We start from the raw sequence: 14,239 nt of genomic DNA on the forward strand, positions 1-14,239 counted from the left end.
GTTTACCTCCAACCTTTAAAGAGAGATGGCTGTGTAATTGTAAATGTTTACTGAATTTAACTAAGACAATTTCTGTTCTGTTTCAGAGCAAGAAAATATCTGACTGTGTACAAGATACAATACAGCGAGATTGTGATTGTTTAATTAATCTTATCGGTATTATTTATTTATTTTATCTGAAGCAATTCAGAATGGAAGGGCAGGATGAATATACATCTAGGAAGGTATTACCCTCGCTCTCAATGCTTATTCCCTCTAAACATCTCCAGAGCCCGTTCCTACTTGGGGAAAAGGGAATTTAAGTATTCTGCACCATCTTCTTGGTTTCAGCTGTGAAAACAGCTGAGCCTGAGGGAACTGGTTTCAAAGAACAAACCCAAAGCAACTGTTTGCTGTAAATGTTATGGCTGCCTGTGTACGACCTGTGATGACTCACAATGACCTTTTTAAAATATAGTGTTATACGGTATTTTATAGTTTTCCATGCTGTTAGACATTCTGAATATTATTGTACATGAATTGTATGCATTCCACTCACAGAGCTGCAACCTGTCTTGGCCAGGACACTCCCTCAAAAGAGATTTTCATTCTCAAGAGTTACATTTTCCTGTTTGAATAAAGGTTAAACAAAATAAGATAGATTCCATAACGTTTTGAAATATTATTTACAATCAAAGGCATCTCAACTATGGTGCGTTAAATCATCAAGGAAATGCTTGGCAATCATTTCAGTGCTCAGCTGCACTATCCCAGGCCTTGCATTCACAAAATATGGACTGTGAAGAGGAAGTCAGAAAGGTTAAGTAATGAATCACTGAAAATACTCTACAGGAAATGTTAGTGTGGAAAGTGAATGAAGTTCAGAGACAATAAAGGGAGAGGGTATCAAGTTTACATTAGCGTGATGCACTGTATTCATAACAGAACGCCTATAGTCCCTCTAGAGATGGTCACAGTTTACTTGACTAAAACTTGATATCTAACTACACAGTTTTATATTTTAAAGTCTTGTGTAGGGTTAGTTTACTGACAACTACTACAATTGTAACAGTTTATTCTTTGTGTGTATTAACAACAGAGCATCTTGAATAATAGATAGCACATATAGATGTAGTGGTGTGATGTTAATGAGATTTAACCAGCAATTGAATTAAAATTTCTTTATAGTTTATTCCCATGTAATATTTGCACATAACTAGATAAGATCAGCGCAAATATATATATTACTTTCGACAGACCACCAGCTTATTTTGAGACGCATTCGAGTGTTCTCTTAAATGTAGTTTTTGTTGAGGATAAACTTACAAATTATGCAACTCAAAAGTTTTTTGAGTTTGTTTGTTTTTTAAAACTCTATACATCGTAAATTATCCATGTTTAGTTCATTGTGATTTAGCTCGTAGTGTAACAATCTTACATACAGATTTGGGTGGTGGTGTTCGTATAGGTAGCCTAATTGAAGGTTAGGTAGCCTTTTTTCAGCAATTAGTTACACAGAACTACTTGTGCTAATATATAAACAGGCCAAATTCTAGTTTATATTGGCAAACTACATAAAGATACACGTCAATATCATGTAATTGTTTTTTGTCTTATCGTCAACAGTAAAGACTTAACCTTGTAATATCTTGGGAGTAGAGTTATTTACGAGGAGACTTGAACGCAGCAGAAATGTTTCCCTGTTCCTCTGTCACGTGACAGGGGAGATGGTTACTGTGCTGCTGGTGATGTGACAAACGCTGATAGCACTGGTTAGCAGGTTTGTTGACTTTTGCCATCACTCGTTCCTCCTCAGAATCATCAGACGTGAAAATGGACAATAGTGGGAAAGAAAAGGAAGCCACGGCTTTAATGGCCGAGGCGGATAAGAAAGTGAAGTCGTCTCAGTCCTTTTTCGGGGCGATGTTTGGGTGAGTATGTCAGTTAGCTAACGTTACCGTTGAGCTAGTTCTGTCAAGCTGAGGGCCAACTATGCGGAAGGTTACCATCAGATATAACATATCATCACTACAACTCTTTTTTTAAGCTGTTGTGATCCGTGTTATGTTTGTGTGTCCAACGCTACGGTTTAACCTTTAAATGTAAAGTTAGGTTTTTCCGTATCACTGGTGAACACGTCTGGAAATAATAAAGTGTCGTAAATGTTGCTGTCTGCAGCATTAAACTGAGATAAGTGACATGCCTCCACCTGCTACTCTGCCTGGACTGAATACTGTAATAAACTACTGTATTGGGGTCTGATTTGGATTAAATTTAAACGGCAACATTTGAGGTGGAATCGTGTGTCAAAGTGTTAAAACTCCCGTACAGGTTTCTTCGCTGTAGCGCCACCTATTGGCAAAATCAGTCAATGCAGATCACATGTCAATCACATTTGTTTAGAGCTGCCACCTATAACGGATCTGTGAGTTGGATCAGATTATGTTAAACGTACAATTAGCCTCTACAAACCAGTGAAACTGGGCATAACAAAGTTTAAAAGTGGTTGTTTATTAACATCATTGCAATTTGACAAATGATGGAAACCGTGTCCACCATTTTTCACTCATGCAAAACTGTCCTGATGATTATTCTAGTCAGTGTTTACACTTTGACATGGGTCACTGTCTCAAGGTGTTGTTTAATGACATCCTTGTTCTTCACACAGGGGCTCCTCCAAGTTGGAAGAGGCCTGTGACATGTACGTGAGGGCAGCCAACATGTACAAAATGGCCAAAAATTGGTGTGGTAAGAGTCCAATGATTACCCTCTATCCTTGTTTCATTATGTAAATACGTTCACTCCTTCAGCGTGCAACGTTTTCTTTCCAGCTGCAGGAAATGCGTTCTCCCAAGCTGCTCATCTTCACCTGCAAATGCAGAGCAAACATGATGCAGCAACTAACCTCATAGATGCTGGAAACGCCTTCAAAAAAGCCGATCCACAAGGTAATCATCACTTATTATCTGTGGGGGGATTTGCCCAGTGGTGCCCCCTTGTTTCACACCTGTTTCATGGTTTGCTGTGACGCTTCTTGTGGAGTATTTTATGAATGGTTTTAGGGAAAAAAAGGATGGTTTAAAAATGATATTGATTAATGTAATTTTAACACTTTTTCTTTTTGGTTGCACCGGTGTTGTTACACACAGTTGGTTTCCTTTTAAGGTAGTGGTCCTGAATTCCCACTGTTCATCTGTGGGTTTAAGGCTTTTGAGTGGAGTCTGATTTTTCCAGACTGATTCCTGTCATCTGTTCTATAACTTACTGCTCTTGATACCTGGAAATCTTCTTTAATACTCGGCCTTTATGTTCAGGCTCCTATTCAGGTTGCAGATTTATATATAAATATATGTGTCGTTCCACGATGGTGGAATGACCTACCGAGCGCTACCAGAACAGCGTCCCTGTCTATCTTCAAGAAGCTCTTGAAAACCCAGCTCTTCAGAGAGCATCTCCTATCCCAGCACTTACCTTGTACTTCCCTACCCCCTCTATCTCTGCACTTTATCTTTCTGCACTTCCTTCTATGCCTGCACCCTATCTCTACTCTGTCACCTCTGACAGAGCCGGACTCCTGGGTTTCTTCTATGTAGTTTATTGTTAGCTTTTGTATAGCTTGTTATATCTTGATTGTTATATCTTGAAGCGTCTGCTAAATACATAAACATAAACATTTTTTTTTTTCATCTGCATGATAAGAATCTAAATGAGGTAGATGGGCTGCTTTTCTAGTCTTGTTGAACATTTGGTCACATTTATCTATTCACAGACATATTCATACACCATTCCTTGTTTATACTGTACATGCAGCGTTTCTTTCTGTCATGCAGTCACTGTATTAGTTTTAATTGTAGTCATCATATTCCCAGTTTACTGTACATGTTGTACAGTAAAACTTCCTTCTTCACCTTAAAAAAAAGTCCCAACTAAAAAGGATCAATGTCAATTGAAGTCTTTTCTATATTTATAAGATTTTAACAGCTTTATTCTGTATCAGACAGTCCTCTAAAGCTGTATCACTCTCTTTAAAGCCACAAACTGTACCTCGTAGCACCCAGTTTACTTCACTGAAAGCTGGAGTTGCTGCTTTGCCTCTGCTTTGAATTGAATCTTTAAAGGTTTAGTTTTAGTTTCACATTCACAACACTGAAGGACAGAGGCAGCCATACACCAGTAGCTCACACTTTGGAGACAGCATGGTTGGAAATTCAGTTGCACTTTGGACTGTACTGTAAATATAGTGTAAAATCAAACTCTTTCTTTCTTTGATTTTAAATGTTTATCACAGCTCAAACAGTGGTAACAATCTTTTTGGCACAGAAGTCTCACATTGAACTAAGTTTCTTGTTACCTTGTTTTCTTTTTTTTATAAAACATTTACAGAATAATTGCGATGGCTTGTTTTCTCTCAACAGAGGCCATAAACTGCCTAAACCGAGCTATCGAGATCTACACCGATATGGTAAGTGTTTAACCGGGGAGTTCTTTGCTTTTAATGGGAAACAGCTTTATGTGTTGAATCTGATCTGTTTGCTTTCCATCTGTTATTCATGTTTTTAGGGGCGTTTCACCATTGCAGCCAAACATCACATCACTATTGCTGAGATATACGAGACAGAGATGGTGGACATCGACAAGGTCAGTTAAACAAAAAGTTTAATGTATTAATGTGAGTTTTTATGTAACTCTTTGACACATATTGTTGTTTTTCCTGTTAACTGTCACATTAAATCTTGTTAAGCATGATTTTGGTGACTCTCTGTTTATAATTTATGCCTCTTTTTTTGTCTAATTTCTGTTTCAGGCCATCGCTCATTATGAGCAGGCAGCGGATTATTACAAAGGCGAAGAATCCACAAGGTACTGTTCTGAATAAGCAGTGATGGGGTGTAGTAATGAGGGTGGAGCACTGGCGGGGTTCAGATCCTACTGGGCAGAGCCAACATTCTGTGTTAGCTTCCTCATCTCCCCTCTTGTGTGGGGTCCCCCAGAGATCAGTTGTGGGCTCCCTCCTCTTCTTTTATTTTTCTTTTATTACTTATTTATTATGTCTTCTTCTACTTATTAGGTCTTTTATTACTTATTAAGTCTTTTATTACTTATTTATTATGTCTTCTTCTACTTATTGGGTCTTTTATTACTTATTTATTATGTCTTCTTCTGCTTTATTGGGTCTTTTATTACTTATTAAGTCTTTTATTACTTATTTATTATGTCTTTTTCTACTTATTAGGTCTTTTATTACTTATTACTTATGTCTTTTTCTACTTTATTGGGTATTTTATTACTTATTTATTATGTCTTCTTCTACTTTATTGGGTATTTTATTACTTATTAGGTCTTTTACCTTCTCATCTTTGGTCCAATGTGGTTATTTTAAAGTGCTTTATAAATTAAGCTGGATTGGATGTTTTCCTTTCAGCTTTTAGAAAGTGCTGTTTTTGATTAATGTATTTTTATTTGTCATTTGTTTTGCCTTTGTGCTTTTTGATTTAATGATTTTTCTTTTTAGTTCAGCGAACAAGTGCCTTCTGAAAGTAGCAACCTACGCAGCTCAGCTGGAGCAGTACCCTAAAGCTATAGAGATCTATGAACAGGTGAGATCATGCTCATTAACACACCGTCGGTCCATAGAAGTCGAACAAACATAACCTTTACTTCATGTTTTTAGGTCGGAACCCACGCGATGGATAGTACGCTGCTGAAATACAGTGCTAAGGATCACTTCTTCAAAGCAGCGCTGTGTCACTTCTGTGTAGACATGCTGAATGCAAAGGTAACCCGTGAGGTGTAACCTGCGTCTTCTGCAGAGCGAGTGTAACTTGAGCTGCTTCTTTAACATTCAGCCTGTTGTCTTTCAGCTCGCCGTGCAGAAGTATGAAGAAATGTTTCCAGCTTTTTCAGACTCTCGAGAGTGCAAGCTCTTGAAGGTAAGCTTTGGTTTTATTTGAGCTCCAGAAATTCTTAAACAGAACCTGAAAGGCCCGTCTGAGATGGAAAAGTTCAATCTGGAGATTAAACTTGCTTTCTGTTTCCTTCCACTGGGAACTTTGTTGTTGTTTTCATTAAAAAACAGCTGATTACAGGTGGCTGAGTTTGCTACGACCAGAAGTCCATAAAAAGTTTTAAAATATAAATTAGAAACAGAATCCAGTGATTTGTAAAACCCAGAAAAGCACATTTTATTCACAAGAAAACATGTTGAATGCTGAAAGTGAGACATTTTACTAATCCATTACAAATATGAGCTCATCTGGAATTTGATGGCAGCAACATGCTCTAAAAACATGTTTCCCACTGTGTAGCATCCACTCTCCTTTTAACAACAGTCTGCAAACATCTGGGATCCGAGGAGGCCAGATGTTGGTCCGGTCCTTCTGGAAAGGACGGTTGTCCCATTCTTGTCTGATTTAGGATTCCAGCTGCTCAGCAGTCCTGGATCTGGGTCTGGACTGCAGGCAGGTCACTCTTCTACTAGGAAGCCAAGCTGTTGGAATAGATGCAGCAGGATGTTGCAGGTTCCCATTTGCATAAACACTGAAACACACCCAATACCATCAGAGATGCAGGTTTGAACCTGTGAGCTGATAACAAGCCGAACAATCTCTTCAGTTTTGGATCCATCTGACCACAGAACAGTTTCCCACTTTGTCTTCACCTGCATCTGTGGATGTTACGGTGAGCTGTGCTCAGTGATTTCAGGAAGTGTTCCTGAGCTCATGAATCGTGTCTGTTTTTAATGCAGAGCTGCCTGACGGCCTGAAGATTACGGGTATAAAAAATAGTCCCTGCTGCACAGAGATGTCTCCAGATTCTCTGAATCCTTTGATGATATTATGTTCTGTAGATGATGGAATAATGAAAACATTAATCTGAAATTGCTCCACAGTTAGTTGAGGCAGGTTCTGCTGAACTTCTGCCCATTTTTACCTCTGAGTAACTCTGCCTCTCTCAGGTGCTCTTTTTTTTTTTACCCAGTCATGTTACTGACCTGTTGCAGAGTAGTGACAACATGTGTCTCCAGCTGTTACCTTTTCAGCCTTTTGTTTCATCTTATCTCTGACGTTTTGCTGCCATCAAATCAAAGTTCTTCATATTCTTCATGAAATTGTAAAATGTGTCACTTTTAAGGTTTAATGTGTTTTCTGTGAATAAACCTTTGGTTTGTGAGAACTTTAAACAGTCTGTTTTTGTAATCGTGTAGACTACAACGTGTTCCTGCATACGGAGCGCTTTAATAAGTGTTTTTTATTTTGTTTAACCAGAAACTTCTAGACGCATTTGAAGAACAGAACGTGGAGGCCTATACTGATTCGGTGAGTCGACAGTTTCCTGTCAGCAGCAGCGTTTCCTGGTCGGACACCAAAGCTCTTCTTCTGCACATTTCCAACAGTGAAGATGGGATTCCTGAAGTTTTCAGGCCCTAAAATGACAGCATAAATGAGAATTACTGGTTTCTGCTTCCTTGTAACTGCTCCACACTTGCAGCTCACGCAGGCATTTTTGTCGTATTTTTCTGACATTTTGGGGTGATTTTGTGAATGTTTCCAGGTGAAGGAATTCGACACCATTTCTCGATTGGACCAGTGGCTCACCACCATGCTTCTCCGCATCAAGAAAAACATACAGGACGATGAGAGCGACCTTCGCTGATTTGCATCCCATCTCTTCTTCGATGCCTGCATCCTTCTTTTGGCCTTGACCCTCTCATTTCCATTCTAACAGCATCTCTAGATTTTTGAGCCCTTATAATCTGTTTCTTTCCTGCCGTTTGCAGTATTCTTCTTTCCTTTAAATCCACTCAAAACGGTCCTCCTTTAAAGTCTTTTGACCCTCTGTATGAACACTACTTCCTTGAGTGCACGCTGCACACCGTTTGTTTGTTCTATCTTGTTAAACTACAGGTATCGGCCCATTATTGGTCACAATATTCATGACTGGGCTGCAGTACCAGATATTAGTAGAAGCAGACGTGTTATAGAGGTTTTTATTTTATTTTCATTCCTAGATGAAGGGTGAGATGATGGAAACTTGCCAACAATTTGAGTTCGGACGTTTGTCTTTTCCAGAAAGTGTTTAGAATAAACTAAAGTAACCAAAATGCAGATGATGAGTAACACTGTCACCTTGGTTTTTGGTTCTTTTGGGTGCTCAGGAGCACTGTAGGTCATATCAGAGGATCTCTAATTGAACCGCACTTCACCTCAGCTGCAGAGCTCCTCTCAAAGCAGAAAGGCCAAGACCCGCTGAGGTTATCCCTCAGCAAATACCGCCTCTGCCTTATACTGCTCTCAGGATGTGGACAGCTACATTTGATAAAATAACCAATAATGACAATGCTTTTAGAAGCATTACTGATTAATTACTAATCGTTTTTGTCACTTGCATTGAAAGTGCTTTTATTCCAGAGAAGAAGATGAAAAGTGACGTCATCTTCGTGAACACTTGCATGGTTTGGAATGGATGAGGAATTTAGAGTTTTCCACTGTGTAGAAGTGTTTTTTTTTTCTTGTTATTGTCTAATCTTTGTAACCAGGCTGAAGAAAATCTATTTTTATGCCCTGCCAGAGATGCAATAAGTCAAAGAAAAACGAGCTTTACTGATCTGAGCACTGTGTTCATGTATCCTGGTGATTCTTCCAGACAGTTGGTCTTAAACAATTTGTGACGTCTCCTGTCAAACATTTGAATAAACTGTCAGTGCAACATCACGGGCGCAGCCTCCACCTTGGTGTATGTTGTGTTTAGGTCAGTGTGTGTTCTGTGTTACCTTTTTAACCCCCTGCCTCTGCTGGTCTTTATGTTCTGGCTCGTTACTGGTAACTAGCAGTCTTAGGGTCCGAGCCAAAGTGCGGGGCGAAAGGAGGACGGAGTGAAGTCTTTTTGTGCAGAACGCACGTTTTATTCCTTTTCCTCAGAGACAGCATACAACGCCAGGCCTTATTAACTCCTATCTGGACACCGTTGTGTAGTAATAAAACACTTTGCATTACTGAGAGCTAACGCTCTTACGTTTTCTTCCATCACTGTATACGGCGACTCTCTCCCTGCACACCGTCTTAAAGGGACAGGGCTGGACGGTGACTCTACCCCCACTCTGGATGATGATTAAAACTTTAACATCACTCCAGCATGTTACACCTAGAGAAAGCAAACATGACATTATGAATTTGAACAATTGCCACAGAAACCTTTGTTTCCCAGTCTTTAAATGAGCTTTCCTCTTGTTGTAAAACATTTTCAGGTGAAGAACCATGTGAATATAACGTCCATGAAAGCATGCCGCATATCCTTCTCATAGGGATACGACAGCAAAACAACATTCAAACTGGAATCAAATTGAATCTTCTGTGACGCAAGTCTTCAGGCACAAGAGAAGCAAATTAGAGTAACGCCTTAATTTCTTATACAATTAAAAAAAAATAAAATCCCCTTTTGATCCGTGTACATCTTATCACAGAGCGGTGGTGAAGGTAGGACCCAGATGCAGTTCTTTCAAAATTCAAAAAAGGTTTATTCCAAAAAAAACAGTGAGCAAGGAAAAAACAGAGGGCCGGATTAAAAAATAACAAACATTAACAAAAACAAGACTGTGAGACAAGAACAAGCCTTAACTGGTGACTATGGCATGAAGGGTTAGTGAGGATTCTGCAGTGAATGAGAGGAAACCAGGAGACTAAATGCTGTGGAGGGAGTGATTAGTGAATGAGTGCAGCTGATGATAATGAAACAGGTGAGTGAATGAAGCTGATGGCAGGGGAAAAACATGACAAAGAACTGAATCTATAAACATGACAAAGAACTGAATCTAAAAACATGACAAAGAACCTGAAAACAAGACTTAACAAAACATGAGCACATGTGACACATCTCTACTGTGTTCTTAAGTTAACTTAAAGCACAAGATGTTAAAACAGACACTAGACAGTGTCCAGATGATTAAACCTAGTCAGCTAACTAAATAAATAGGCCCATAAAAGTATGAACAACTTTACAGAACATTTACAGCTTCAAACATTACTGGAACTCTTCTTTCTCTCTCTCTCTCTGAGGAGGGCAGCGATCCGCCTACATCCTTCCTCAGGTCAGGGAAGTTTGTCTTTTTCCCGTGAACAGTGACTAATTCAGTCACCGAACATGTCTTAAAGACACCGTCTTAAAGGGACAGGGCTGGACGGTGACAGCTGCCTTCAGGAAATACGTGGTCAAAAGCGCACGATGCAGCAAAGACTCGAGCACCCGCGGATAGAGTTTGTTCTCCTCGCGCCTCAGGTAAACGTCACCGCTTTGTCTGGTTTGGTGCATTTTATTTTATTTTTTTTATAAGTCGTTATTATCACAATAATATCCTTATGGGATTTATTTTAAGTTCCGGATATTATCTCAGTTGCTACCCAAGTATCTCTTTCACTATTTGTTTTAATGTATGCAGGTAAATTAGATGTCAACGACACCTCGAGCCTTTAAAAATGACTCAAAAGTGGGCGAAGATGTCCAACTATTTTCTGTCATCTTTACGCATTTTGCCTGAATTCACAGAGCTCAAGTGTATAATTTACTGTGACACTGTTTAATCTGCGGGGCACCTCGGGATTTTCCTCATTTGTTATTCGCACTCAGTCGGTTGTCCTCTAATTGTACCGTGGAGAGCTGGTTATTTACCAGTAATTCCCTGCAGAGTTGAACTGGTGGCAACTTTCCAGCAAGACTAAATAACAAAATGCGTTAATTTGTCTTTCTGAAGGAACACGTTTGCTTTTTAGCAGTAGTTTAATCTGGTGTGATTTACTAAACTATTTACAACCACTAAATTTGTATCGGTGTTGCATTTTAAAGTGACTTCTGGTTGGAGTTTTATTAGTGTTTTTAAAAGCTTCTAACATATTTAAACTCCTCAGGCCCATTGACCCGTTCAGATGAATTATATTTTTAAGTGATTCGGAGTTTCTTTAACTGATTAAAGTAATTCCGGCTTCCTCCCACCGTCCAAAAACACGCATGTTAGGTTGATTGCTGTCTCCAAAATTGTTCTTAGGAGTGTGTGTGAGCGTGTGCATGGTTGTTTGTCTCTGTGTGGCCCTGCGATGGACTGGTTATCTGGTTACCTGTCCAGGGTGTACCTCGCCCGATGACCGCTGGGATGGGCTCCAGCCCCCCCGCGCGACCCGACCGACGGATTAAGCGGGTATAGAAAATGGATGATTTAAAAGTAATAGAACTTAATTCTATCATACCACCGTCAAGATGTGCTAAAATAGACACCACCGGATACTCTGATAACATCTACTACAACTAACTTATCTACAAAGATAGGAATGATAAGAGATGAATGGACGATGCAGTTATCATGAACAAGGAATTTGCTTTGGTGTTGTAAAAGTAATTTATTTATACAGCCCTTTACAACCATCCATTTCGGTGTATCTGCTTTACAGCAGATAATAAATAAAGAAAAGAATAAGTAAAAATAATTTTATGTGTTGTAGAACTTGAGATAAATGACCAAAAATAAAGTCAGATAAAGCTGAAATGTATACATGTTTAAGGAAAAAGTTTATTAGTTAAAGTTTTTCACATTGACAAGGGAATAAAGCACAATTTGGATCAAATTCAATTAAATGCCTTAAATTTTGAAATGTAATTGATCAGGATTATTTGATGAAACCACTGTTTTAGAGCATCTTAATCTTAAATGAATTGATTTTTTAAAAACATTGTAGCGGCTCACAAGACTGTGAAAAGCTGTTATCTATTAATAAATGATTGAAATGTTAAATGACAGCTCATAAACTACAAACCACGTACAGTAGCTCAGCTCTTAAGGTTGTGGTAGGAGGCTTAGGGCAGACACTCGTGTGCAGGGAGACTGTTCGGCTGGGCTCTATGGCTCATTGACTGTTTAGACCTAAAGACTCGATCAAATCAACATAAGTTAAATAAGGTGGTTTGGAATGTGAAGCTACTGGTGAATTTTACTGGACCTTCCAGTGAGGCATCAACATGAAACACACTGGTTCTCAGAAATAATCTGGACTTCAACCCCTTGATGTAGGAAACATCGAGGTCTCTAAATCACTCGGCTGGTAACAGGACATTGTCAGGGACGGCGGAACAAATTTCAACAAGGCACCAAGTGACTTATCAAACTGAGACCTGAGGGGAAACCTAAACAAATCACTTTAGCACTCAACTCCAGCACCAACCCGTCCAGAACACGGTAACTCAAACAAAAAGATACCAACTTCATGCACATTAAGAAGTACTTTACTAGAGTAAAACTTCTGCGATCGCACTTCGCTGTGACCTTTGTTCAGTTTATGGCTGCTGGTTATGCTATCAGTAGACAAGTCTGCTAGTGACAAAAGAGGAAGAATATAAAGTAATCTATGCCTCAATCTCCTTTAACAAGATGTATGTTTTTGTTCCTTTTCATCAGTTAAGCTATAATTAGATGCATCAGATAGTTAGACCGGTCAGAATTAGTCAGTTTCTATTTAAGGCTGATCTCTGCTCAAAGGTGATTGTCGATTTCCATAAAAGTCACTTGTCAGTGTTTTTCAACTTTCTGTTGGCAGGTACAACCGTGGCATCACCTCCAGGCAGAGGCCGTGTAACCCGAGAACAACCCATCGATCAACTCTCCTGATACATGAGCCGTTTCTAGAACACTGCACACAGCTTTGTTTACTTACCTCAAGCCAATGAGACATTTTCAGACCTTCAGTGCGATGATTCTTATAGTTTCTTTATTTTTGATTTTCTTTTATTCGACCCAACTCCACCAGACGGCAAACACTCTCAGGGTCGTCTCAGAGAAACCCCCGAAGCAGCTCGAGCTCCACGTTCAGGACAGTGATGTTAAACATCCATCCACGCCGGAAGGCTTCACTACGACTGACTTAAACGTGCACAAGTTTCCTATTTCTGATGAGCTGGGACAGATCATCCCTCAAAATGGAGCGTATTGGAACCGGCTGCTGTTTTCCACCCTGAGAAGTTTGGATGACAGTGAAAATCCGTTCATGAATGAGCACCCCTGGTCTGTCTGCAGGCAGGAGAACGAAGACCTTCTTCGAATCAACGTCCATGACTTTAACTCCTACCCGGTCTTGTTTAAGGCTTTTCTGCAGGGCATGAACTGCAGGTCCCCTCCGATCCTGATCAGTCAGCCGGACCGATGCGGCTCCGGTGGCAAAGACGGGAACAGCCAGACCTTCCTGCTTTTTGCCATCAAGTCAGTCCCTCGAAACTTTGAGCAGAGACAGGCTGTGAGGGAGACCTGGGGACGAGAGGGGGTCTATCAACGTGGACTGAGAGTGCGGCTTGTGTTCCTCCTTGGCACTTCCTCAGAGAACGACCCTGACCTCAGCAAACTGCTGTCATATGAAGCAAAACTGTATAAAGACGTGCTGCAGTGGGACTTCCAGGACACCCTCTTGAACCTGACGCTCAAAATGAACATGTTTCTTAAATGGACGGTGAAACACTGCCCTCAGGTCTCCTTCGTCTTTAGTGGGGACGACGACGTTTTTGTCAACACACCTGCATTACTCACTTACCTGCAGTCTCTGGACGCTTCAAAAGCATTTCAGTTGTATGTTGGACACATAATAAGCCCAGCAAGCCCCCTCAGGGACCCCAAAAGCAAGTACTACATTCCCTCCAGCTTCTACGACGGCCCCTATCCTCCGTATGCTGGTGGCGGAGGCTTCCTTATCTCTGGGTCGTTGCTGCAGCCCCTGTATTTAATTTCACGGGTCATTCCTTTCTTCCCCATCGATGATGTGTACATCGGGATGTGCACAAAAGCTCTAGAGGTTTCCCCTGAAGCGCACAAAGGATTTCAGACCTTTGACGTCAAGGAGCAGGATCGTGAGAACGTGTGCGTGCACAAAGAGCATCTTCTGCTTCACCAGCGCTCCCCGCAGCATATAAAGAGGATGTGGAAGGGCATCAACAGCCCCTTGCTGACTTGTTGACCTGGAATAGCAAACTGAACTCCGCCTGCAGAGCCCTTTTGTTGTTCTGCAGCAGTTGCATTCGAGGCTGTTTTGATCAAAGACTGCTAAATGAAGCAGAGAGAAACGCAGAGCAAATCAGTTTTAAGTGTTTCAGTGAAGCCCATTTAAAGACCGTGACGTCTTTAAAGGTTTGCACGTCGCTGTAAGAAGGAAAAAAGCCAAATTTTGCATTTGGTCTGGTCACTTAGTCTTCATAGAAAGATTCTGGGGGAAGTTGATGTATTTTGCATTTATCCGAA

The 14,239-nt window shown here is 40.3% G+C and overlaps 2 protein-coding genes across 2 annotated transcripts; both read left to right on the forward strand.

The window, feature by feature from the left end:
• The first annotated feature begins 1,682 nt into the window (after nt 1-1,682).
• napab (N-ethylmaleimide-sensitive factor attachment protein, alpha b) lies at nt 1,683-8,687 on the forward strand. Its single transcript, XM_072392016.1, has 11 exons — nt 1,683-1,910; nt 2,648-2,727; nt 2,811-2,927; nt 4,395-4,441; nt 4,540-4,617; nt 4,784-4,839; nt 5,492-5,576; nt 5,651-5,755; nt 5,841-5,909; nt 7,245-7,295; nt 7,531-8,687. Exons 1-11 carry the CDS (start codon nt 1,813-1,815, stop codon nt 7,630-7,632), a joined length of 888 nt encoding a protein of 295 aa, XP_072248117.1. The 5' UTR covers nt 1,683-1,812; the 3' UTR covers nt 7,633-8,687.
• A 1,512-nt stretch (nt 8,688-10,199) lies between these two features.
• b3gnt2l (UDP-GlcNAc:betaGal beta-1,3-N-acetylglucosaminyltransferase 2, like) lies at nt 10,200-14,200 on the forward strand. Its single transcript, XM_072391676.1, has 2 exons — nt 10,200-10,251; nt 12,555-14,200. The coding sequence occupies exon 2, from the start codon at nt 12,681-12,683 to the stop codon at nt 13,956-13,958; it is 1,278 nt and encodes a 425-aa protein (XP_072247777.1). The 5' UTR covers nt 10,200-10,251; nt 12,555-12,680; the 3' UTR covers nt 13,959-14,200.
• Nucleotides 14,201-14,239: the final 39 nt, after the last annotated feature.

Source organism: Leuresthes tenuis, unplaced genomic scaffold (assembly GCF_036924035.1).
Source record: "Leuresthes tenuis unplaced genomic scaffold, fLeuTen1.0.hap1 SCAF_9, whole genome shotgun sequence".
Taxonomy (NCBI): domain Eukaryota; kingdom Metazoa; phylum Chordata; class Actinopteri; order Atheriniformes; family Atherinopsidae; genus Leuresthes; species Leuresthes tenuis.